Source organism: Hemiscyllium ocellatum, chromosome 7 (assembly GCF_020745735.1).
Source record: "Hemiscyllium ocellatum isolate sHemOce1 chromosome 7, sHemOce1.pat.X.cur, whole genome shotgun sequence".
Lineage (NCBI taxonomy): Eukaryota > Metazoa > Chordata > Chondrichthyes > Orectolobiformes > Hemiscylliidae > Hemiscyllium > Hemiscyllium ocellatum.
Window position 1 is genome coordinate 51,909,776 of NC_083407.1, and position 27,674 is coordinate 51,937,449.

The 27,674-nt window shown below is 37.5% G+C and overlaps 1 protein-coding gene across 1 annotated transcript in view; it reads right to left on the minus strand.

Moving 5' to 3' along the window:
* Nucleotides 1–2,137: 2,137 nt before the first annotated feature.
* The window catches only part of LOC132817441 (grancalcin-like), a 37,577-nt gene continuing 12,040 nt past the window's right edge, over nucleotides 2,138–27,674 (minus strand). Inside the window, exons 2-8 of the mRNA XM_060827878.1 lie at nucleotides 23,646–23,807; nucleotides 13,747–13,816; nucleotides 12,907–12,950; nucleotides 8,734–8,881; nucleotides 5,216–5,329; nucleotides 3,168–3,226; nucleotides 2,138–2,717 (exon numbers count right to left, since the gene is read on the minus strand). Of these exons, the coding sequence (XP_060683861.1) occupies nucleotides 2,691–2,717; nucleotides 3,168–3,226; nucleotides 5,216–5,329; nucleotides 8,734–8,881; nucleotides 12,907–12,950; nucleotides 13,747–13,816; nucleotides 23,646–23,807 (624 nt within the window). The 3' untranslated portion in view covers nucleotides 2,138–2,690. The remainder of the gene's footprint in view (nucleotides 2,718–3,167; nucleotides 3,227–5,215; nucleotides 5,330–8,733; nucleotides 8,882–12,906; nucleotides 12,951–13,746; nucleotides 13,817–23,645; nucleotides 23,808–27,674) is intronic.

Consider the following 27,674-nt stretch of genomic DNA (forward strand, 5'->3'; position numbering starts at 1 on the left):
TCAGAAGGTTTCATTCAAATCCCACTGCGAAGACTTGCACACAAATCCAGGCTGATTTTCCAGTGCAGTCTTAAGGGAGTGCTATCATGTGCTGTTATTTGAATGAGATGTTAAACATAAACCACATCTTCTCCCTCTGATGGATGCAAAATATTTTATCAAAAAGGTGCAGGCGAGATACCACAGTGACGTGATTAATACTCATCTCTCAAATCAACATCACTAAAGTATCTAGTCATATGCCTGTCTCTGGAAGCTGGCTATGCACAAATTGGCTGCCAAGTATCCTACACTACAGCAGCAACTACAGTTCAAAAAAAGGATACAATTTCCATAAAGCACAAAAATGAGTTGACTAGTAATTAGATTCAATCAACACAATCAATTTTTGCCAGGGCACAAATCATTTAAAGGCCAATTAACACAGTTACACTGAGCAGGGTTCAATGAATTATAGTCCTGTACCAAAAGACAGCTGCTATTACCTCGATTACGATAAAATAATTCAGCACAGACTAAAAATCAAAACTGTCTAAATTATTTAGTTATACAGTCCTATTCCCAAGTGAGTTTCAGTAGTATTCAAAGTGCTGTTAAAGAAGTGATTTTAAATGAAGGGAAGCCATCCTTGTCTGAAAGAAGTTCGAACCAAAGTGATCAAAAAGGGCATCATCTGGAAAGTCTGAATGTACAATTACCAACACAGTAAATTTAATGTTAATAGCTAACATAAGCAACCTGAAGAAGCCAAAAATTTATAAAGATTTTAAAAACTTGATCCCAGCAAAAAGATAGTTTGGTATTCAAAGTTTGAGAGAAGATTTGTAGCTCGGATGCTCGTTGTTGTGGTTCTGTTCGCGGAGCTGGGAATGTGTGTTGCAAACGTTTTGTTCCCTGACTAGGTGACATCCTCAGTGCTTGGGAGCCTCCTGTGATGTTTCCTCTGGCATTTATAGTGGTTTGTCTCTGCCGCTTCAGATTGTCAGTTCCAGATGACCACTGCAGTTGACTGCACAAAACATTACATAGGACAAACAGGAAGACAGCTAGCGATCCGCATCCATGAACACCAACTAGCCACGACCAGCAATCCTTAGTAGCCACACACGCAGTTGACAAGCAACATGAATTTGACTGGGACAACACTACTATTATAGGGCAAGCCAAACAGACTACAGCCAGGGAATTCCTAGAGGCATGGCACTCTTCCACACATTCTATCAACAAATACATCGACCTAGACCCAATATACCGGCCACTGCAGCGGACAGCTGGAACTGACACCTGGAAGCGACAGAGACAAACCACTATAAATGTCGGAGGAAACATCACAGAAGTGCTTCACAGGAGGCTCCCAAGCACTGAGGATGTCACCTAGACAGGGGACGAAACACTTGCAATTCAAATTCCCAGCTCGGCGAACAGAACCACAACAGATAGTTTGGTAGTTTAAAAAAATCTGTAGCCAAGACAGTAACCCCTACCAGCTGGAATTCCCCAATCTTTTTAATCCCAGCAACCATGAAAGCTCAATGTGAAATCTGGAGAGACTCCAACATTTAACCACACTATACTTGGTGGAAACAACCATTAAAAACATTTCAGCAAAACAACATCTTAAAAAATTTACTTCTTGTATAATTAAGGAATATTTTAAGGAGAGAGGAAATTGAACTAAGCAAAGTTTGGAATAAGGTCCTGCATATATGCAATAATGAAGACAATTATCCAATTGATCCAAATATAAAGGAAGGAATCCCAAAACACAAGATGTCCTGGATGCATAGACCTTCCTTCTCAGTTGGATGATTAGTCACATTGACACTGATCATAAACATACAAGAGGATTCAGTATGCAGAGTTCAATGTTAATGTGCATGGAAGAAAATGGAACACATTACAAACTGAAACTGCAACCTTCTTGGATGGAAGATATTCCCTCTAAAAGTCTGTTGATGACAGGAGTAGAGTGTAGTCATACAATTTAAAGTAACAAGTGCATGCGGGCGGTAAGTCTTTAAATTAAAATAAAATGGAGAGAAGGTAGGCAAGGATTTTTTCTGGAATGGCACTAAACAAATATTGCGCCCAACACAAACAGATAAGGCAGTAATTTCTCATTTCTCACAAAGACACCTTATCTAAAAAAAATTTGTCACTAGTTTTATTTTATTCCATTGACAATTGTATATCCAGCATTAAACAGAAAGTAAAAGATTTTTATTACATGGTGAGAAAAGCAGTATGAAAACGTGAAAAAAATATAATCTTTTAAAAAATTGCAAATGGAAATGCTATTCAAATGCAAAGTGATGTTTGGTTCACAAAAATGTGATTATTTATATTAACCTCGTTACATCATACGTTACAATAGGCTAAAAACCTAAACATTTGTCTTAAACTACACAAAGTTCCAAGAGGCACAATTGCAGCAAAGCCATTTACCTGTAAATTAATATTTTGCAAGCTATGAAAGAAAAAAATTTGGCAAGTGATAGCATAACAAATTGTGTACACATCATAAAATCGAATTTCCTTTTTTATTTTACACAATAAAAAAAGAAAATATACAAAACCACTAGACATGTATGCAATTTGAGCAGGTTCAATTTATCCTCAATGCAATATAAATCACTGGTTTCAATCAGTCATCAGCGGCCAGTCTTTGCATAATGGATGCAATGTTGCACTCAAATGGACATGGTGCATTGGATAAACTTGAAAAGTGAAACAGATTGAAAAGGTTAATATACATTGCAATTTCTAAACATGATAAACACCAACAAAATTAAAATGAACAAACTTAAGTCAAATCCATCTGCATCCAGCCAAAACTTTCATGATTGAGAATCAAACAAATGTAACCACTCTTTTAGATTAGTATCACATTTCATATTTATAGTGGTTTTATCAAATAACTCGACACATGCAGGAAAGTTTATTATGACTGTAATATTTAACTAAATAAAATGTTCTTAAAACTCTTAAAAATGAAATCTAAAAAAGACTCCATATATATCAACGATATCTAATATCACTACCGAAACTCAATTAAAAACAATTTCTATCATTGTGTCCATCAGGGTCAATGATTGACGCAGTTGTCACTGCAGACAGTCAGAGTAAATAATTTCAAAGCTAACAAATCATGCAACTTTGGAACTTACATCATCATAAGCAAAGTTCACATATCCCTGCTGCAGACTGTCTCTTCGTCTGAAAGCATCTGCAGCAAAAAAAAATCAAAGTTGTATGCAATGAGTTCAAGTCACCAATCCAAAAATGATGAAAAATGAAAAATATCCACAGTACCCAGTTTTTTTTCTGGTTTAACAAAGGGAAAAAAAAACGTCATAGTTTTGAGTTGCTGTATAGCAAGGAATTAGGAAGCTATTTATCACAAGGGGAACTGAACATAAGTGTGAACGTTATGCCTGAGGTACACAGTTAAAAATCATAACACTAGATTATAGTCCAACAGGTTAATTTGGAAGTACAAGCTTTTGGAGCGCTACTCGTTTGTCAGACAGCTACCTGATTTTGAACTTTGCTCAGCCCAGGCTAACACCAGCACCTCCACATCATGAGCAACACAGGACCTTGGTGAAGCTTTATTTGGAATACTGTGCAGTGCTAGCCAACTCTCTCAAAGATGGATGTTAATGCACTGGAAGAAGTTTAGAGAAGGGGAGTGAGAGCGAGAGGTCTTCTGAGGACTGGGCTAGCTAGGCCAATATCCACTGGAATTTACAAGAGGAAGAGATGACTTGACTGAAACTTTGAAAAGATCCTGAGGAGTATTGACAGGCAGACAAGTGAGGGTGCTTCCTCAAATTGGAGACTGCAGAACTGACAGTCAACAGTTTAAAAATTAAATGTTACCCATTTAAAACAGAAAACAATTCTTTTCCTCTCAAAATCAAATGACTTAGTGCTCTCATGTTAAGAATGCTGTGAAAGCAAAGTGTTTGGAATGTTTGAGGAGGTAGCAGCTAGATTCTTGTTAAACAAGACAGTGAAGGGTCAAAGTTGGCAGGAATGTATATACAAGACCAGCCAGGAGTTTGATGGGGTACTCTTCACATTCTTTGTTGAGTACAATTCTAACAGTATACAAAAAGCATGTCATCAAGGAAAAAGCAACAGCTTGATTTGGCACCTCATCTGCTCCCTTCATCACCAACGTAGTCATAGCCTGTACCATCAGCAAGACATATTGCAGCAACTCACCAAGGCTCTTCTGACTGAATCTTCCAAATCTACGAACCCCACCCCCTAAAGGAAAAACAATTTAGCAGCTGCATGGGAACACCAACACCTCCAAATATTCCTCAAAGCCGAACATCAAACTGACTTGGAACTATATCATTGGTCCTTCAATATGGCTGGATTAAAATCCTGGCACTCCTTTTCTAACTACACTGTGACTGGCACTATACACCAAGTGATGCAGTGGTTCAAGGCGGCAGCTCACCAACCATCTTCTCCAGTGCAATAAATGCTGGTGAAGCCAGCAAACCCAAGTGCCCCTGAATGATTAAAACGTATATGTTACATCACTTGGAATGCTCAGCCTCAGAATTGCTGTTGTAACCACATATTTTTATAGCTGCTCCTATTCAGTTTGCAGTCAACACTGACCTAGGCACCAATTCCTCCAGGCCAACACAGATGGGCAATAAATGTTGTCGCCTCTCATATCCCACAAAGAATTTTTTTTAAAACATCTGAGTCAGACTCAGGGAGCATCTGCTGTAACAGGTCAGATCGCAATCTTAAAATTCTTGGGTCACACAGTTATATGAACTAACAAGATTATTGACTACAGGATAGAAAAAGGAAAAGGTTTAATGAAATCAGAGACATTGAAAAGAATGGAGTGCAGTTATTTTTATGATTAAAGGTATGACTTTGATTACGGCTGTTAAGGACACAGTGCAATGAAGTGTGGAGTATCTTACAAACTGAAATAGGTGGAACCCAGTCATTCAAGATTTTGATTAAAATCTCAAAAAAAAAAGTCAACCTCAGTTAACAATTATCTATACCATATGTCATCTAGGCAAATAAAATATTAACTTCTTCCACCTCAAAGAAATTTAAGCAATTACACAAACAATATCAATATGTAACTCAGAACTAAATTCTTCAGAATACAGTACAAAATTGTCCTCCAATAAAACTGAGTAAGATATTCAAGGAGGATAATGCATACCTGTAACTGCCCTTAATTTTACACAGCAGGCAACATAGTCATCAAAGTAGGTCTTGCCATCTTTACAGTAACGTTTTATAATACCATTTATAGCTTGAGCACTCAGTCGGTACCCTGAAACATACAAAATAATATTCTGAAACAAGTGACTACAGTAGCTCATTTAGAATATTTTATAAAATACTAAGCAAGATAGAAGGCATAAAAATGTACTGAACCTAAGTTAAATCCTTAAACAAGTACTATTTCAAGACTCAAATGGGTCACTGAGATTCGTTTGAGATTTTGGCTTTGAACCATACTAGATAGCAGGTATTGCAAAAACCAACCTTACCCAAAACGCCAATTAAAACTAAATTAGTTATTACACGACACTGTTCTTCCTGCACAAATGTAGTTTGCATGCAAAATGTTCTCCTTAGCATAATGCTCATAATACTCTTGCTCCTGGCAAGACAAGTCAGACATAGCTTTTCATGAATTAATAATTGACTGCAATGGATTCATGTCTATCCAGGAACTGTTTTATCAAAAACAACAAACTTAATTTTTATAGTCAATATGGCACTACCTAAAATTTTGAGAAAACATGAAGGCCAGTGAAAAGCTTTTTCAGTAAAATATAGAAGATGAAAATGCAATTGCAGGAATTGGACAGAGTAACAAAATGCGAGAGGAAATAAATTAGGAAGTGCAAACAAGTGATCTAATAATTTCAAGGATCCATAAACTTTCAAATTGTTTCACTTGTTCAAGATTAATAAATGTATAATTAGTCCTGTTAACAGTTTTAACAGAACAACACTGACAACTCAAGTATCCTGAAAAAAAAACTGGTCAGGAACTGATAGTTAATTTTTTCTGATGTTTTAGGTTTTCAAGATCAAACTTACATTACTAATACTCTATCATATAGGATCTTGATCAGCCAAAAATAATATTTTTTGGAAAAATTCCAGCTTTAAAATGTTGAAACTGGATAATCCCAAGTGATACAACACAACAGGCACTGCCACTAGCTCCAAAGCAGCAGCATAATATATGAATATTTGTATAATTTTCAAATACAACCATTTGAAATTTTCTCAACAAATGCATTTCCCAAAGATAAGCCATGTGACACAGCTATACATTTTTCTAAACATCAGTATCAGAAATAGAACAAAGGATTTTGAGAAAGATCTAAAACTTAAACTGTGCCAAATAAACCACTGCAGACTCTCTTGTAACATGGAAGTGAGCTAAAGAAAAATTCAGAATAACGTGAAACTTGAGAAACAATACTGCAAAGCTTATTTTTAAATTAGACAAAACTCTGATATTGCTTAAGCAGAACAATTTAACTTCATACTCAACTATGTGCTCTTACAACGTGACTTGAGTGGTTATTCTACTTAGCCAACAATAACTTTGAACTTCAATACAAACTTTCGGTGGAAGTCTGCCAGAAATCAACTTTTAATATTAATAGTTGATCACTAATGGTGGGACAGATGTTAAGTCAGAAAATGTGGTCTCTCCCTTATCATTTTGATGTCTGTGTTACGGTTTCTGGATATCCTCTTCCATCTCACTGTTTCTTTACTGCATTTACTTTTTTAGGTTTTCTCCTCCCATTTTCCATCCCCTCCAATTTCTGGTGTCATTTCTACCTTCCGTTTATGTGAAAAAAAATAGCAGGTGTTCTGGTGGTGGAAAAGGGAGCATCAGAAGACTCCAAGCTCCATTTTTCTGATGGGCACTGTGGAGAAAATAATGCTCAAAACCTTCTCCAGCTCCCTTCCTATACTCTGCCCCATTATTCACAGTTTCCACTACAATCTCTTCCCTGTCTAACTACTTGCTTTATTGCTGAAACTTTCCTTTTAAACTATATGCTCAAATCCTGCATTTCTTCCTCATCCTACGTTGTTGTATTTAACCCTCCATTTTAGACACCCCTTCTCTTTGTCCAAAGGAGGTGAGTGGCAAGTGGTTCCTTCATGGTCCTCAAAGTTTCCTCCAAACACTATTTTTAATTTATAGTTTTATTAAGGACCAAATTATTAGATATTTTAACTGATATTTCCTAATGTTTACAGGACAAGAAATAAAAGATTTCAGTGAGTAATCAGTATAGTCAGACATTGTCCTCTTGGACATCACTGGAATAAAGCTTTTGAAATTTGCTATCTTTTCTTTAAATAATGTCCAGTCAGGTACCAGACAGAGAATTACTAGTTGTTAAAGATAGATGCTTAGCGTTTCAGTCTCAAAATATACCAATCATCCTGGGAAAGTGGACACATCACTCAAGGAGTTTATCTAACAGTCAGATTTGGAGAAACTGGAGGACTTCAATTTAGCAATTGCTAATACATTATCATACTTCATTAATTTTTGATGTTCAGAAATGTACGTTTTGCTTAAACTTTAAGAAATTACTACTCAAAGACTGGCAGTTAACAATAAAAAATTATTTGTGGGAAGTAATAATACAGAAACATGGGATTTTGTAGCTGTTTTCAACAACGAAATTATCTATGGGGATTACCGAATACAGTATTCCAGGTGAAAAGCAACATTGTGTGCACCACTTTTCTACAAATTTTTGTAAAACTTTTTAACTGGAGGATGTGACAACTGTTTTTTTTGTAATCACAGAGATGCTTTCTTCTCAGCTGAGATTTTGATACTCCATAAACAACCAGCGAAAATCAATTAGATTGCTATGATAAAGCACTTACATGATATAGCATCTGCAAAGACACTTTTCCAGTATATGCTCAACAGCTTTCACAACCTGGAGATGGTTGAATTGCATTATTGAGTGGTAATACTCCTAGAAGACTTAAGTTATATTGTACAGCTTTCTTAAAAGTGTCAGCCTGTATTTATTTTTAATATAAAACAGATCTATTTGATTTAATATTTAAATGACTTCAGAGTTTGTGGTGTCTAGGATTAAAATTTCAAACAAAGAATTATTTAAATTTTTTAAACATTAAATTTCTGTCTTCCAAAATTGAAGACTGAAATACTCTAGACCAATATTTTCTATTCTACAAGCACAACTGGAGATCACCCTGCATAATCAATAATTGCTTCTGATCCTGACAATCAAATCAAGTCATGTTTACCTATACTTTATAGTTAGTGTGTTCTCAAAATATAGAGCTTTAATTCTAAATATACTTTGTGTAATGGTTTGCACATTTTAAGTAAATTCAACTTTGCCAATTCCCACAATCACTTTTCCTCAAATTTCTACTAAACAGCGTTTAAGATTTGTGAACATACTTCAAAAACTTTACTTGTTTAGAAAAACACTATCCTAAAAATAAACTGACTTTACAGTCTGTTTTAGGATAAAGTTCCTGTTACCACCGTAACAACTAGTTATTCTAGAATTACATGGCGATGTAAAGTTACAAACGTAAGCAGGAAGTTATAGGAAATTCCATCTAGTACCTTCATAGTATAGCAGCTTCATAAAATTTCCAGCACCTTAAAAGCAAAGTACAAGTTTCACTACTTACCCATCGATGTAATAGCCTGACCAAGCTCAAGTGGTTCTACTGTCCCACTTCTATCCTGATCATACATCATGAAGTTCTGTTTCCATCCATTCAGTGCTGCCCATAGCTCTTTAAATTCATTAAAGCCCATCTTTCCAGTCATATCTCTCTGAAATACTCCAGTCAAGGGTTATATTTGTTGCTGATAGAAGTGAAGCATTTATTGTATGCAGACTAAGTTTTAACCAGAATTTAAAAAATTTCACCAAAAACTGCATTAAAAACTTTTTTAAAAAAGACGACATGACTCAATGAGATAATGTGCCAGAAAACAAGCCCCCCACCCCAGGTATTCATGGAGTAGTCACAAATGGAGAATTTTATTGAACTGAATTTCCCAATTTTAATTAACTGGCTTAATTCAGGTTAGAAGGGCTTGTACACCAGGAAGTTATTAGAAAATAATCACTATTAACTGCAAAGTTTTAACAATAGATTAAGTGATATGAATTGCTAACTTAAGAATTCTAGAACTTTAATTTTAGCACAAAAATTCACATATTTTGGGTGGGGAAGAAATTTTTAAAAAGTTAGTAAGTTACAGTTCTAGCACCAATCCAGCCTGCAGGTAATCAGTTGTTTTCCTTCAGTTCTCTTCCACCTTGAGACCCTACAACCACACAGGATCAGAGTCGATTACACCAGTTTCCTCATTTCTCCTCCCCACCTCCTACCTACCCCCCAACCCAACTTATCCCAGATCCAACCATCCAACTCTGCACCGCCCTGATGACCTGTCTATCCTCCTTCCTAGCTGTCCCACCCTCCTCTCCAACCTTTCACCCCCAACTTCATCTGCCTATTGCATTCCCAACTGCCTTCCTGCATCCCCCAACCCCTCCCCCCCCCCCCCAAGCTGTGACCCCTTGGACCACCCCCTCATTCCTGATGAAAAGCTTATGGTCAAAGCGTCAATTCTCCTGTTCTTTGGATGCTGCCTGATTTGAAAAAAACATAGCCGGCACCACGCTCTTTGACTGTAATGAGGACAAGAGATTGTCAACCTTTCATTCATTGATTGAAGATTTGCCTTTTCGGACCGGGACATAGACAAGACACAGAGCCTCAGAAGGTCCAGACAGTGACACAGACAGAAGCTGTGGCCAAAATTTTCTTTTCTTTTTCCACTCACAGGTGAGGATGTTTCTAGTGAATTGTACAAAGATAAAGCTGGAGCCAATCGACACTGAATATTCTAGTCTTGGATGAAAAAAAAACAAATCAAAAGTCTGTCACCACGCAAAACTGCCCTGAAACCACACCCACAAAGCTATCTAGCATTCATCTCCTCTGCTTGAATAAGGCAATATAGTTATAAAGCTGCATGATCATCTTCCAATCCCATGATTTGAAACAGTATCAAAAAAAAAGTTTTAAAAAACACTAGCCTTGATGCAGATAAAAGTGACTGAACCTAAGACATTGCCCTGGGGAGTAAGTGCAGTAATACTCTGGTTTAGGGAGACTGGCATCTAAAGACCACAACCAGTTTTCTCTGTGCTACTAAAAATTTCAGTGGATAGCTTTCCTAATTTCTAATGACTTCAATATTGATTAATGACTCATTCAATTAATAGTTGTATCCCATCAAGATTGACACACCCCTCAGTTCTGGAAGGCTAGCTCTGTTGCTCCTGTTTGGACAAAGGCCATAATGAGGTTTGGCGTCAAATTATCCTGGCAAATGTCAAGCTTAGCATTGGTGAGCAATTGCCATTTGATAACTCTGTCAACACCTTCCATCATCTTGCCAATGATTGACATGAGATTAATAAGGCAGCAATTAACCAGACTGGATTTACCCTGCTTTGAGAACATATATGAATTTCCTTCACTTGAGGACAAGTAAAACTGACAGATTTGTCTAACAATTAGCTTTGTCATCACCCTGGCTTTATAATTCTACATTTTTCTTTTAAAAGTGCAGCTATTGAAATTTAAGTAATGATCAGCTTTGATCTCATGACCAGAGTGCATTTGGCTGGACCTCTGGATTCCTAGTTCAGTGACACTCCTGGCAAAGATCACCTAATCTGGAACAAGTCCTCAGTATAACAGGAGGCGTGCTCTATGTGGCCACAGTTTTGGCTTCTCCAGTGTGTTGTCATTTTTTGATGTAACATGGAGTAAATTGAATTGCTGAAGGCTGACATCTACAATGTTGGGATCCTCAGAAGGAAGCCAAGAGGAATCATCCACTCAGCATTTCTGGTTAATAGTAGCAGCAAATGCTTCTAAGCATCTTTTGCATGGATGTACTGAGCTCTGCTATCATGGAGGATAAGGCCGCACTTGGAGCCACCTCCTCCAGTTGGTCATTTAAATGTTCAGCACAGCTCATGCCCATATGGGATGGGACTGCAGATCTTTGATCTGATCTGTTGGTTATGGGATTGTTCAACTCTAACTTTAGAATGCTGCTTTCACTGTTTAGCATGTGTGCAGTCCCTGGTTATAACCACCAGAAGGGTCATATTTTGGTATGGTTGGTACGGTTCCTGACAGGCTGTCCCTCACTTCATCAGTGGACTCCCTGGCATGATGACTGCAATGGTACAGTTAGGAAAATACTAAACTAAAACAATACAAATTTTGGTAGAAAACAATTCTGCTGTTGCCAGTGCCCACAGCGCAGCTTAGATATGCCTAGTTTAGAGCCACTAGATCTGTTCTAAATCCATCCCCTTTTGCATAATGGTAGTGCCACACAATCTAGAAAAGGGTATCTAGGTATTGTAATCGAACATCAGCTCACATGGGCAATACTATTCCTATCAATAGCATGATGGTAGTTACATTCTTTGGGACTCAGTTAGTCGTTGTACTGCTCAGTCACTCTTGAGTGATAGACATTTAAGTACATACGCATCTGCACCTTTGGTAGTCCTTCTACTAAACAGTGTTCAACATGGAGGACCACTGATTCATCACGTGAAGTAGGGCAGTACTTGGTAATGAAGAAGGAGTTTCCCCTGTCCTATGCATGGCTTGACCTCATTCATGCATGAAGTCCTGAGTAAAAGTGCTAATCTCTATTTCTTACTATATACAGCATTGCCACCACTTTTGCTGGTCAGTCTTAATGTTACAGGACGTATCCAGGAATAGTGACAGTATAATCTGGGACATTGGTAAAGGGAGAGGATTCTGTAGGAATGAATGTTTTATATTGTTGTTTGATTAGTTTGTGGGAAAGCCCTCCCAACTTCAGCACAAGTCCACAGGTGTTATAAAGGAGGTCATTGTAGGGTTAAATGGACTGAATAAGATTTTTTTAAAATACCACAAATTTTATGCTTATGACGACAACGTCTGGAGTCTGTATAGCTGGATTCTAAAAGATCATTTTTTGATGATAATCCAGTAATTTCAAAAGTCACTGTTACTGATAAACAGTGATAAATATATATTTATTAAATTCCCAGTTGCCATGGTGAAATTTGAATTATTATTTAGTCCAGGCCTTTAGATTACCAGCACAGTAACAGAGACACAAGTTATAGGGCTATATAAAAAAAACCGAGATACATTGTGGAAGGAGCTTAGCTTCAAAAGGAATTGAAATGGAGAAGAAATAGACCTTAATATATGTACTCAATGAAAAGCAGCAAATGTAGCTGGAACGTGCATCTTGTCTAACAGCATCTGCATTTGCAGAGAGAAACAGTTGACATTTGAAATGACAACCTTCTCTAATGAAAGGTCATAGACCTCAAGCACTTGTTGCTGTCTTCACAGATGGGGCCTGACTCAAGTTCAGAAATTTCAGTTGTATTTCATACTTTCAGCATCTAATGTTTTGTTTTTTTTACATATTAATTATACTGTTTCATAAGTGAAATCTTCTAAGTTTTAAATACAGTGGAACCTTGATTATCCAAAGGATATGGGCAGGCAGTATTTTGTTTGGTTAATCGAATTCTGGATAATCAAATAGACAACTAGTTTGGCCGAGCACTAGGATCTTGCAATCTCACAAATCAGATATTCGGATAATAGAATACTGAATAATCGAGGTTCCTCTGTACCACAAAAACCAACATCACATATAAGATTTTGGATTATACATCTGCACAAGTTGCTGATGAGAAATACTCCTATGAAGCATCATCACATCAACAGTTATTAGGATACATCCAGCATGGCGATCATGATTCTGCAGGTCTCCAAACTAAAAGCTGAACACAAGACATAATTATTAGGTGTGTGAAGTGAATACTGTGCAGTAAAAGCAGGAATGCATGCATTTCACAAATAAAACTTGGCTAGAATTGCATTGCTCTTAGTTATTAATAGCAGGACACAGCCCAAATACATAAAATTATAAAATCTAAACGAAAACTGTTTTTAACTGCAAGACAATTTAATATTCTTAGATGAACAAGGAACTTCCTTCCAACCACATTAAAAATGAACTGGTTATACAGATAGTAGTTTACAAAACTTTAGGGCATCCAAATCAAAATGCTGGAAAAAGAAAACCGGCACTAGAGCAACATTTAGTCAAGAACTTTCAATAGGATCAATAGGGGAAATGGCAGCCAGTTTGTTTCTACAGTTATATTGCTAAAGACAAATAAAGTGACTAAAATGCTGAACATTGATTTTAATTCTCATACAAACTGGTATACAAACTTTATATCAAATTATAACTAATTATTCTTACTCACTTTTTCCTATTGTCATAGGTTATCCTAGCCTACCTTTTCTATAATAAAAGGGGAAATTTGACTTTTTATGGCATTTAAATTTGGAAATGCAAGATAACTTTTTAAAACAAAGATTGTGATTGGATGGGATTGGAAATAAGTAGATAGGATTTAGCCAGTGATTTGTTTGAACATGGTGAAACAGGAAATACTGCCAAATGAGTTTTTGAAAACAGCCAGAACAGCATGTTCAAACAAATACATTTAAGCTGTTATAATCATGTATTTAAATGTTTTTTTTGAGAAATCACAAAGAACTGCTTACGTTTGTAGGTACCATGTATCCCAGACTGTGTTAAACATCGTTGCAGTTCCTCAGCGTCCACTTCTCCGTCCTATAAAAAGAGCTTAAAAATTAGTTGATATAATAGCAGACAGGAGTTTGTCTTGTATGCAGTTTCTAACCTCTTTACATTTATTCAAACATTTAACATAAAACATTTACAACTTAAATATTGTTCCAACTACTCTAAAATGTGCAGTCAGCAGGTATGATTGTGCTTCAATTAAGATTAATATTAAAAGATTATCAAGTTACATTGTTCGTTAGGTAGCAAAATTTTGAAATATGGATATTCATGGAAGTTCTGGATTGGCAGGTTCAACATTTAAAACAAAAATGATTCAACTAAATAAAATGTTCAAAAAAAAACAAACCAGCTTTGAAAAGTATACGTACATGGATGAATTATCAATTACCACATATGGAATAATTTTGTCTTTTAAAGAAAAACTACTTGGTGTTCTGTATTCATCAAGGAATAGAAAACAATCAAAATGCAATACAAAGTAGATAGAATTAAAGCCAATTACACATTTTGCAATACCAGGTTTCTAGAACAAAAATGCATACACATGCAATTCATAAATATATTGTTCAAGATAGTTTTCCAACAGGTTCAAACAGCTCATGACTGATGTACCATCTTACACATCTGTTTCATTGCGTTTGCCACCTTGAACACTATTCCTTGAACACACACTGTGGGATACTTTTTTGTAGTCTCAGTTCTCTTAAGAATCACAGTCAGCATCTGTGTTTACTCCCAAGCATTCTTAGATTTAGATTGAGTGTTCTTTGGTATAGAAAGAGACCCTTCAGTCCAACTTGTCCATGCTGACCAGATATTCTATATTAATCTAGTCCCAGCATTTGTCCCATTAACCCTCCAAACCTTTTCTTCATATACCAATCCAGATGCATTTTAAATGTTGTAATTGTATCTGCCATCACCATTACCTCTGGTAGCTCATTCCATATATGCAACATCTTTGGTGTCAAAAAGTTGCTCAAAATCCTTTTATACCTTCCTCTCACCTTCAACCTTGGACTCCTCAAACCTGGGGAAAGGACCTTGGTTATTCACCCTATCCATGCCACTCATGATTTTATAAATTTCTGTAGAGGCCACCCCTCAGCCTCTGACATTCCACAGAAAATAGCCCCAGTATATTCAGCCACTCCCTGTAGCTCAAATCCTCCAACTCCTTTCAAAAGTTTAAGAACATCTTTCCTATAGCAGGGAGACCAGAATCGAAAACAGTATTCCAATTTGGACTAACCAATGTCCTGTATAGCTGCAACATAACATCCCAATTTCTACAGTGAATGCACTGATCAATAAAGGCAAGTATACCAAATGTCTTCTTTACTATCCTGTCTACTTGTGACTCCACCTTCAGGAACTATGAACCTGCGTGTCAACGTCTTTGTTTGGCAACACTTTCTAGGACGTCACCGCTAAGCAGGTAAGTCCTGCCCTGTTTTGCATTACCAAAATACAATCTCTCATTTGTCCAATTGGAATTCTACCTACCACTCCTTAGCCCATCTGATCAAGGTCCACTGTATTCTCAAGTAACCTTCTTTCCTGTCCACTATACCTCCAATTTTGGTATCGTCTGCAAACTTACTAACCACTCCTCCTATATTCACATCCAAATCATTTATGTAAATGACAAAAAAGACAGTGGATCCAGCACTGATGTTTCTGGCAGGCAAGTGACTGACCATGAAAGGAAGAAATTAAGTTGATCATTTCTAGGATGCAGAAATCTCCACCCTGAAGGGACACATATCATATTCAAAGTCCAAACATGTTGCACTAATCCCAATTTAAATGGAATGTAGCAAACTGAAGTTGTTATACTTTATTTTTAAATCAAAAAGATTAGATTTCAGGTGTATTAACAGTTTGTGATTACTGCTGAAAGTTGCTTTATAGTTCATTCTCCATTAGACAGAGCAAAGAGCTCTTAAATTTATAGACAAGACTATCACATTCTTTTCACTAAAGTACAATTTACTGCTTTAAATTTTTGCTGCATTTTCCACTTGTAACGTGAACTTTAAACCCCAGAGGCTGTCCAAGTGAAAAGATTCTACAATACAGTTTCATAGGAGCTACACAGTCTTTACTTGTGGCTACACAAGGGCCTTGTAATCTCCAAGGACACAAGAAAAGCTTACTCAACCTCTTCTAGAAGCAGAAATTCTTCAAATGGTTTTAGAAGATTAGGAATAATGCTACTGCAATGCTATACTCCATGCACAATGGAATAACATTTTTGAAACAGAACTCCAAAACGATAGCCTTGGTAAGGCAAGGGAGAGATCACAGTTAAAAAAGAAAACTTCTAAAAAACTAAGTTTGAACAAAATCAAACAAAAGTTCAGGCTTGTCTGCTAATTAACTCATTAAACCTTGAGCCAAGACGTTTAGTTCTATCAAGACTTTTTTGGCTAAGCTGGTAGATTACATTTGCTACATGAGGTGCAGCAGTAACTATTTTCCTCAGGCTCCAACAAAATACCATGATGGAATAAACAGCAATCTTATGGGATAAATGGGACTTTTAAAATGAAAAACAGATTCTACATCATTTAATGATTAATATGCTGCAGTGAATGCCTTTTTAGACAGAACAAACAACTGACCAATCTGGGAAAAATAAAATCAAACTGCAAACCCTACTGAGCCCTGCTACAGTTCTGTATGACCAGTAGCTTGAGTAACAATTTTGACTAATATTTATCATAAAATATTCCTTGCAATCAGAGAAGTCAAATAAAATCATTAAACTTATTTGTATGTGGCTAAGAAGTGCTGCATCACAATCATGTATTAGTCCCAATGTGAAAAACTGAAACAGTTAATATACAAGCCTTTTACTTTCAGTAACACAGATTTAGACAATGTAAAGATCCCTTCCCTCCGCCCCTCCAAATATCATTAGGTGGGACAGTTCAACATTTATCTACTAATTTTGCTATTCTCCTTTCTGAATCCAACTTCTGTCCAAATCATTTTAAGTCCTCAAGTTAAACCAGAAACTCTACAATTATGTCAGAGATGCAAAATATTATCTGGGAAGTCAATTGCTTATGGAAGTCTTTTTTGTCCACATATATCTATCCACTGTCTTTCTTCTACAATCAACCTTTTTCTGGTACATTATTCCCTGGTTCTACAGAGGAGATATTTTAGCCTCAAACATACATTAGCTAATAGTTCCTTGGTAGTACAAGACTTGGAATATTGCTGGGCAAAAAATAGACAAGCTGTCAAAATTTATCTCTAGCACTCATCCGGACTGAAACAGTGACACCAAATTTCAGAGTGAACAACAACTTAGACTGGCTTAAATCACTGTTCAGCCCTCCAAACATGAATGCCTTTTGCTTTTCTCAGTCATTAAATTGTTCAAATTTCAAGTCCTCAGGCTTGTTTAGAAATCAGGACAAATTTCTGCACAGGATTACGATGCAAGATGCACAAAGTAAAGCAACACAAAAGCGCAATTAATGAACTTTCAATCAGCTTGCCACCTTCATCCGTTGCACGCAGAACTAGTCCTACTCAATTTGCATCTTCAGCCAATCTCATCCTTGGCTAAAGATTCACTCAAGAAAACTTTATTGTGTTTTAGCCATTCCAGTTGTTTCAATTTCACTATTATTGTTAGCTCCACAACCAATTCTGCACACCTGAATCTTCAACCACAATGAAATTACTTCCATACTGCATCCTCTAAAATTTCCACCTTTCCTAGAATTTCTGGCCTGCATTTACCTGCAAACATCTCTAAACTCCAAAAATATTTCATTAATGCTCCATGCTTACTACTTAAAGAAACGTTAACTCAAAAAGGACCTATTCTGCACATTTTCTATTGTTTCCTTTCTATTTTCTACTACGATACAAGTAACCTAATATAACAGTCAGCTAACCAGGCCTACTTAAGTTAGGTTTTAATTGACAATTCAAATGTGGTTGCTTGCCCAGTTTAAAGTCAGAGGGTGAGAGAGATGTACAGCTTGGAAACAGACCCTCCAGTCCAACTCATCCATGCCAACCAGATATCCTAACCTAATCTAGTCCCATTTGCCAGCACTTGGCCCATATCCCTCTAAACCCTTCCTATTCATATACCCATCCAGATGCCTTTTAAATGCTGCAATTGTACCAGCCTCTACCACTTCCTCTGGCATCTCATTACATATACACACCAGCCACTGCATGAAAAAGTTGCCCCTTCGGTCCCTTTAAAATTCCACCCCACCACCCTAAACCTATGCCCTTAGTTCTGGACTCTCCCACCCCAGGAAAAAGACTTTGTCTATTTATCCTATCCATGCCCCTCTTGATTTTACAAACTTCTATGAGGTCACCCCTCAACCTCGGCAGTCTAGGGAAAACAGCCCCAGTTTATTCAGCCTCCCCTAATAGCTCAAACCCTCCAACCCTGGCAACATCCTTATAAATCTTTTCTGAACCCTTTCAAGTTTCACAACTTCCTTCTGATAGGGAGGTCAAAACTGATGGATCCAATAACTTTTCAATTTTTCTCCTACAACCTTTTTTCTCGCCGAAAAAACAGCTTTTAACCCACTCTTCATCTACCATGTTTCTTTTTCAATTACTTTTCCATCATAAATCCATTCCCCAATCCTCAGAGTCCTTAACCTTCTTAATCTCCTGCTACAATCCAGACTTGACTCCATCTTAGATAGTACTAATACATCCCTCTGGACATCTACTTACATTCACCAAAGGGTATTATGAGGTACTTATTGCTGTTTCTCTTCAAGAAACAACCAAGCAGTTGCATCCTGCTATTTAATCACCGTTGCTACCCTTTGGCAGCTGATTATGGTAACCACTCCACTGATTCAGTGGCCTTCGCCAGCAGATTACTGCTCCTTTCCTCACTTCCCTCCAGAACATCCATTCACTCGAGGTCAAGGTGCTCATCATACAGGAGCTCATTATAGATAATAGTGTCTTACTAGGTTTTCATAAAGCTATGATAACTCCTCCAAAATAAAATCTCCTTGCCCATTTAGAGCTCCCACCATTGTTACGATTTAGTCGGAGCAATGTCAACATAGTCCTCATCATTAAATCACATTTTAAAATTTATCCTCCAACTTTGCTAGTACTTTTATTCTCCATTGAATATCTCACTTTCTTCAAAACCATTAAAATCAGAGCAGGGTAGAGAAGGAAAAACTGTTCCCACTGGTGAAAGGATCAAGAACATGAGGGAACAGGTATGAAGTAACAGTAATACTGATTAGAAAAATCTTAGTTAGAATAAGTAACAAATTCTGATTTCCTCATTTGCCAAATGATTGTTCAAGGTTTTACATAACAACAGACATTGGTCAGAATAGAAGTGGAAACATAAGAAGTTAAGACAGAAGATTAAAAACGGAGCAGCTTTTGTGAAGAAAGCAAAGTCAGGGTATGAATGAGTATCTGCTGATATTCTCAAAAAAAAAACAGAAACTTATGGAAGAATGAAATGTGTGTATCCATATAGGTTACATCCCTTTCAAAAAAAGAAAGCAAGACATGGCCTTGGGGTTCCTTAACTAAAATACTTTGTTTTGACCTTACTTTTAAGAGCTGGATGCCAGTTAGTGGACTACTGAAGGTGGTGTAGCTTCACTAGGCTTTATAAAAATGGTCCTTTGGATGCTAGCAAGATATGGTTAGAAATCCATCGACTTTGAAAGATGAACAGCCATTTTGTAGCTGAATGTATTATACAAGATTTCAGATCTTCAAACATTCAGTGTTGCCATTTAAGTTAGTGCACTAAGACAAGGTGTCCATTTTTAATGGAGTTCAGTTCTCAGAGATTCACTTTTGCAGTAGATGTTTGCGGTCTTAAATATTCTCAGGGAAATCAGTCATTTCCAAAAGCTTTTATTCTATGGTGACAAAAGATGGATCATTCAATGGCCATGGCATTATAAAATCATCCAGACACTGGATAGAGGTGCTAATACAAAGAAAGTTTAAGATGTAGAATGAGAATTTTGTGGCAGTGAGCTATCTTCTTGAACGATTGCAGCTCAAAGTACTTTTAGTAGATGTGGATACCATTGTGGATGGCAGGATGGAAGCAGCAATCACAGGCTGATGAACTCCAGGACTTGTGGGGAGCAGTTAAATAGGTGCTTCAGGTGCAAATCCATATCATTGTGATGAACATCCCAAATCAAAAAAAAGCAAAGTCCATTGCTGAAAAAGAAACTTTAGTGTTTTCAAACGTATTTCTCAACTTGCCATTAGCAAATTTTGCTAAATTATCAGATTAAAAAAAGGTACCTTAAATATAGTTCCTATACATCTTTCCATAACTTCAGCTGCTTACCCTCATCATACATCACCATAGAAAGATCAAATTTGACGGTTATGTTTCTAAAGTATAAAACAAAAAAGATCACACTGCCCTATAGATACAGGTTTGCAGCAGCTTTAAATCAGCAATCCTATTTAGAATTTTTCCAGTTCCTGATTAATGTGGGCTCTGGCAAAAAATTTAAGAGAATCAAGTTGACAAGTTCTTGACATCAAAAGCACCAAGCTGCATTTTCAAAGAGTCCCAGGCATCCAGATGAGATTCTTGCTGGCAAGAGTAAGATGGCACCTCATCAATGTTTATTACTATCCTCATTACTATGAAGTCACTTCATTAATAGACATGTTCCCATTCTATCCCCTGTAAGACAGAAACTGGACATCCAGAATTCTCAACATGAAAATCAGAGCAGGCACCTGGGAATTCCAGACCACTACTTGCTCCTCTGCACCAATATCTACAGGGAAACAGCCATAAACACCCCATTTTTATGGACATTGGTATCCACCATGCCAACCTCTCTGCATCATCATGGCACATCAGGGAGTGCTTGAGTGCACTGGTATATTTAATTGGAATGCTGCTACAAGGATCCTGCATACAGGGACAGGAACCCAGCTCAGATTGATCCAGACTGCATCTCAGGGCTGGTCTCTCATCACTTCCTCCTTTGGTGTTGACTTGGTGCTCACAGCCTTGCCTTTTTGCACTTTGCCCACAGCTTGAATGTTCAAGTGGAATGAAGGGTCTGTTTCTGTGCTATACGTCTCTATGACTCTATACTGCCTTGCTACCTAGTACAGTCACAAAACCAGGCAACTTCTTACTTTCATCAGTAGAGGAACCTTGATTATCCGAAGGATACAGGTGGGGAGTATTTCATTCGGTTAATCAAATTCCAAATAATCGAATGCTGGATAACAGTTTAGCCGAGCATTGGGACCTTGCGATCTTGCCAGATAATCTGATATTCAGATAATCAAGGTTCCTTTGTACTCCGTTAACACACTGTACATACTTCAAGGGACATGTCTCAAAGTATAAAAAGGAGAGTACTCCTCAGTCGAATCAAAAAGGAGACACCCTTTTGATATGGGGTCCTGGCACAAAGTAAGCCAAAGGCACCCTCTGATTCCAGTCAGATGCTTGAACACAGTCATTAGTGACAATCAGGGTCATGAGTCTCTCCTGAGGGAAGAAATCAGATGTTTGGAATCTCACCACCCATCTGAGCACTTTCTGCCCTTACTAATAAGCTGTTTTCTTCTAAGAAGAGAAAGGAAGGGATTGAGGGAGATTAAAAAGGATAGCACAGTTGTTAATGCTGATGCAAGTGGAGAGAAAAGATAGTGAGGTACAACAATTTTTAAAGAAATAATTAATATATACAACAATGGGTGATTTGGCCAAAATAAAGGGCACTATTGGGCCCTACTTAAAAAAGCAAAAAAACATATGTAATGTTAAGTCAAGCAGGCATCTTTATTATCAATAGTGTACCAAGTTTCTAATGTTAAGCTGCATTCATTTAGACAATTGCGAAGTCTTTCAACACAATCCTGATAAGAGCTGTGTTATTGGTGGACTAGAGAGTCAGAAGGCAAGTTACCTGTTGCAGGATTTCTAGCGTCTGGCCTACTCTTACAGCCATACAATGTATGTGCTAAGTACCAAAACTGCATTCTAACAATAAGCCAATTTTCATTCCACATTACTACTGCCTCCCTTATTCCATGGATTACAACTATTTTCAAGAGTTTCATGTGGTACTGTGTTAAATGTCATAATATTTATACAGCTAGTCCAGTTCAGTTTCTGGGTAATGGTAACCATCACAATGTTGATGGTGTAAGATTCAGCAATAGCAATGCCATTGAGCATCATTGGGTGTTGGTTATATTCCTTCTTGCCAACAGTCATTGTCTGGCATTTGTGCTGCGAATAAGACCATAAGAAATAGGAACAGGAATAGATTAGATTACTTAGTGTGGAAACAGGCCCTTCGGCCCAACAGGTCCACACTGACCCGCTGAAGCGCAACCCACCCATACCCCTACATTTACCCCTTACTTAACACTACGGGCAATTTAGCAAGGCCAATTCACCTGACCCACATATCTTTGGACTGTGGGAGGAAACCGGAGCACCTGGAGGAAACCCACGCAGACACGGGGAGAACGTGCAAACTCCACACAGTCAGTCGTCGGAGGCTAGAATTGAACCCGGGTCTCTGGCACTGTGAGGCAGCAGTGCTAACCACTGTGGCACCGTGCCGCCCACGTAGTCAAAATTAAGCTACTGAGCTGCCACACAAATGTGACAGTAGCCAAAATGCTTGGTCAAAGTTTTGAAATAGACAGTAAGATTAGAGGAATTCAAAAGTCATAGCATCATACAACATGGTAGCACCGCACTGCCTTCAGCCCAATTTGTCCAGGTTTCCTGAACTGAACTAGTCCCATGCATTTGTTACATATCACCCTTAACCTTTCTTACCCATGTAGCTGCCCAAACGTCTTTTAAGTGTTATTATTGTACTCACCTCTACCACTTCCTCTGGCAGCTAAAGCTATTTAGTTGATTTGCTGGGCAACTTAGGAAGCTAGTGATGAGAAATTGAGACGCTACAACCACTGAAATCTCCATTAATGTGAACATGTGAAATTGCGCAAGTAAAAGCTATCATAGTCCCATAGGCTGCTCTCAGAGAGCATGAGTAACAATGAATTAAAGTTGAGGGTCAACATGCCTTTAGGTAAGGGCCAGGATTAAGGAGTTAGGTAGTTCATGGTGACTCAGTCAGAATGGGATTTGAATCTACACTGTTGGCATCACTCTTCATCATAAATCAGCCATCCAGTCAACAACCTCAAGAAAATGAAGGCACAAATGCAACAAAGAAATAGATAGATTTAGAAGGCAGAAGAAGGATTTTAAAAAATGTTTCCTACTTTTCTATCGAGATCTTACATTTTTTTCAAATGAGATTTAATGCACTTAATTCTAATCAAGCAAATTGAAATTTCTAAATCAAGCAAAAGATGGAACAATTTCTTTTGTTTTGCTACCAGTTTCAGAGTCAAGCAGCCTATGTCTGATAAACAGAGATTTGATGTAGAAAGTTTCAGATTCCTTTCATTGTCAAAATCAGTTTTAACCAAACAGCATCCTCTTTATACCTGTGTGAATTCACTACTCTCCACCATAATCTTAAGAACCAAAAGAGATTAAGGAAACTATGACTATGACTGTTCCTATTTGGCATAAATTAATACAAATCGGTGCTGTCGGCCAAAATATTTCACATGCTGCTGAGTACTATTTTTGTTACAAGGTGAAAGAGTAAAAAAAAGTCACCCTGTGATTAGATTTTTAAGGGAACGCAGAAGTTAAGATTCAAGCCATGATAGAAGAATCTATGGTTAAAAACAGAGCTGCATATTATACACAAAGTGCTTTGCCATATTTAAACAATGTTCACACTTAGAAACCAAATTTTGTGGTACTTACTTGCCCAGCAATTGCAGTGAAGTAACTCCACATTGGATCCACTGAAGCAGCAGAAGGATATCCAGTATATGCAGAGTAAGGCTGGTATGCACCTGGTGGGGCAGCATGCATTGGTCCACCTGGCCCTGCCATTCCAGTCATATGTCCACTAAAGCCTCCATACTGACAAGACAGAATGCCAAAGTTAATATCAGAATAAAAAGGAAAATACTATTTTCTATGGAGTGCATTTAAAATTAGTAATATATAAAAGAAAAAAAAGATGACGCGCTTGTTCGCTGTACTAATTAATATGCAGAGACATTTTTCTCACAGGGACACAGCACAATGCAATTATTTGAACAAAATTTTCATGCAAACATGATACAATATCATACACCGAGTAAAAAGCCTTTTGAACCATACTACCATTCACAACCCAACTAATAAATATGGTTCTGACTTAAGTAAATGCTTAATTTTCAAATACCATTTTCTTTTAGGTCATTGATTCTACTCAAAGATCTAAATTTGGAACTATTTCACAACATACTCACCAGAAAATCATGAAAACTGAGATGAGTCAGTACTAATTTTTTAAAAGGGCACATCATGCAATCAACCTTATAGAATTCTTTAAGGAAGTAGATGGAGAGAACTTACAGTTTAATATAAATTTCAACAAACAAAAAATAATTTGGTAATGTCCCTCACAGAATACTTATAAACACAAGTTAGTGTACAGGGATGATTGGTTGGTTAGAGGGAAAAAACACACTAAAAAAATTACAGCAAATTACAGTTCCATAAATGTGCTGGGGTTTCAGGAAAAAGAAACAAGTTTAATAGAAAGGCTTGAAAAAGAGTATCAAAATCTGCTCAAGATACTAAATTGAAGAGTACTGTATATTATGACAAGGACTATGAAAATCTTCTGGTTAACTATAAAAGCCAGCAAAATAGGAAACCGAATGGAAAATTAGTTCCATGCAATGAGGCGCAGAATACAAATTCAAGGATGTGATTTGCATCCACACAAAATGTTAATCAGGATAGTTGGATTTATAATGGTTAATCTACTGCAGCAACCTTGTTCATTAACCAGAAAGACATTCATAATAGAATATAAATTTAAGATAGGAAAAAGAATTAAACAAAAAGTTTGAAAATATTTTAGTTAATACAGAATTCTTGACATCATCTTTGGTGCACAGACAATAACTTTTCAGAAGAAATTAAGGACAACTGGTACATCAAAAAGAATACCAAGAACATGGCAAACAAGCAAAATATGACACCAAATCACATGCAGAGACACATGGTAGACCTGAAAAGCAAACATACATAAAGCATTTCAACTTTCAGCCCATTTAGTTTTTTTTATGCTACTCAATTATGGCCAACCTTTAACAATTTCATTTATCAGCCTTCATCCCACACTACTCTATAATAACGTCAAGTGGAAGGGTCCACTGACTCAATTAGATTATATGGAAACAGGCCCTTGGGTCCAAATTCACACCTACCCTCCGAAGAGTAACCCACCCCGACCCATTCCCCTATGACATTTATCCTCACTAATGCACCTATCACTATGGGCAATTTAGCATGCCCTGATCTACACATCTTTGGATCGTGGGAGGAAACTGCAGCATCTGGAGGAAACCCATGCAGACAAGGGGAGAATGAGCAAACTCCACACAGTCACCTGAGATGGAAATCGAACCTGGGTCCCTGGTGCTGTGAGGCAGCAGTGCTAACCACAGTCACCGTGATGCCCAATAACCACTGACTTCACTTTAAAAGGAATGGGAAACTGGTAGTTCCAGATTTTATTTAAAGAAGCCAAATACTGCTCACTCTAATTGTGTAAAAGAGAAATAAGACAAATGACAGATTTCTAATACCATTTTTGTGAAGAAATACTATGTCACTCATAAATTGTCTAGTTCAGACTCAAAGTTCCAGTAAACTAAGACATTCCTTTGCAATCTTTTTGTTCCAACTTCCACAAGATAAGGGCCAACATTCCATTTTGTTCTAGTCTACTAGGTTTTAGAACCTCTTTGTACAATAGCTAAATCCATTTTCTCCCATCCTCTCACCAAGAAATAAATGTACATTCATAACCACAGACTTTTCAAAACGTTCCGTCTATGGAGTAGTTTTGATATGCAGTCTCTTTTGCAATGTACGACATGCAAAAAAGCAATTTGCAAATAACAAAACTTCCAAAAACAATGTGATAATGACCAGATCATTTGTTTTTAGCAATACTGATCAAGGAATAAATACAGGCTGAAACACTGGGAAAGTGATCCTGCTATTCTTAGAAATTACGTAAGGGGTGTTTAGACTTTGAGAATGCCTCAGTACTGAACTAGATCAGACTTGACTTCAGTCATCAAAATCACTGGAGTGAAACAGAAACCCCTCACTTTCTGACTGATATTTTTGAAATGCATACATGGAACTTGGGCATTGCTGGCTAGACAGCATTTATTACCTGACCTTAGTTGCCCTCGAGAAGGTGTGGTGGTGGGGTGCCTTGTTGAACCGCTGCACTCTGAAGAATGTGTACCTACAATACCTTTAAGGATAGAATTCCAGGAGTTTGACCCAACAATAGTGAAAGAATGGAGAAATATTTCCAAATCAAGATGGTGAGTGGCTTGGAGGGGAAACTGCAAGTGATTGTGCTCCCATGTATCTGCTGCCTTTGTCCTTCTAGATGAAGCAGTTATAGGTTTGGAAGGTACTGTCTAAAGGACCTTTGTGAATTTCTGCAGTGCATCTTGTAGATAGTACACCTGCTGCTACTGAGCATCGGTGGTGGAGGGAGTGGATGCAGTGCCTCTCAATAGGCTGCTTTGTCCTGGATGGTATCAGGCTTCTTGAGTGTTGTTAGGGCTAAGCCCATCTAGGCAAGTGGGGAGTACTCTATCAGGCTCCTGAATGATGGCTTTGGATCGTGGACAGGTTTGGGTGTCAGGCGAGTAACTTGCTGCAATATTCCTAGCCTTTGACCTGCTCTTGTTGCCACTGTATCTATACAGGTGAGTCCAATTGAGTTTCGAGTGAGCGAGTGAAGCATCAAAAGCCAGCGATTATATAGTCTCTTATTGGAGACGGTCATGGTCTAGCATTTGTGTTGCGTCAATATTACTTTCCACTCGTCAGCCCAAGCCTGGATTTTGTCCTGAACTTGTTGCACTTGAACATGGACTGCTTCAGTAACAGGAGTCATGACTGGTGCTGAACATTGGCTAACATCCCCACTTCTGATGGGAAGGGAAAAGTCCTACCTAACAAGTCACAGCTTTAAAGTCCTTTTTCTGACACTCATTATGTGTTAGCAAGTAGGAGAAAAATATCCATTTTATTTCCTCTGGTTAAAAGGTCAAAAACAATTGCCAATCCATATCACAAGGTTACCTCCAATTTTGCGTTAGAAAAACAATGAGGCAATCTCATGCAGAACATTGTGTTCTCTTGGAAGTCATATAGAAAAACCATTCATTTACTCATCTGTCCATCACAGGTATCTTCTCAAATCCTCAACTAAATCAGGCAAAACTATCTTTCATACAACCATACAGACTCATTAACTAATCCCTGTTGAAGTGTTCAAATCACTCCACACAGTAACATTTCTCCAATGAATTAAGGGAAAACCAAAAATTTGTGGGAAGTTTATTTATAAGCTCCAATTTTGCTCAATAAAAAAGTGCTGATGACCCACTTTCTTGAACCAATGCAGTCTGTGGTGAAGATAATCCCATGGTGCTGTCTAAGAGATTCCAGGATTTTGAACCAAACACAGTGATTCCTGAAGAAGGGCTTATGCCCGAAACATCGATTCTCCTGTTCCTTGGATGTTGCCTGCCCTGCTGCGCCTTTCCAGCAACACATTTTCAACAGTGATGTATATCCAAGTCAGAATTACATGTAACTTCTATGTGCTAGTATTTCCATGCACCTCTTATCCTGACCTTTTTATGGCCCATTTTGCAGTTTTGAAGGAGACAGAAGGCACCTTGTAAAATGGTA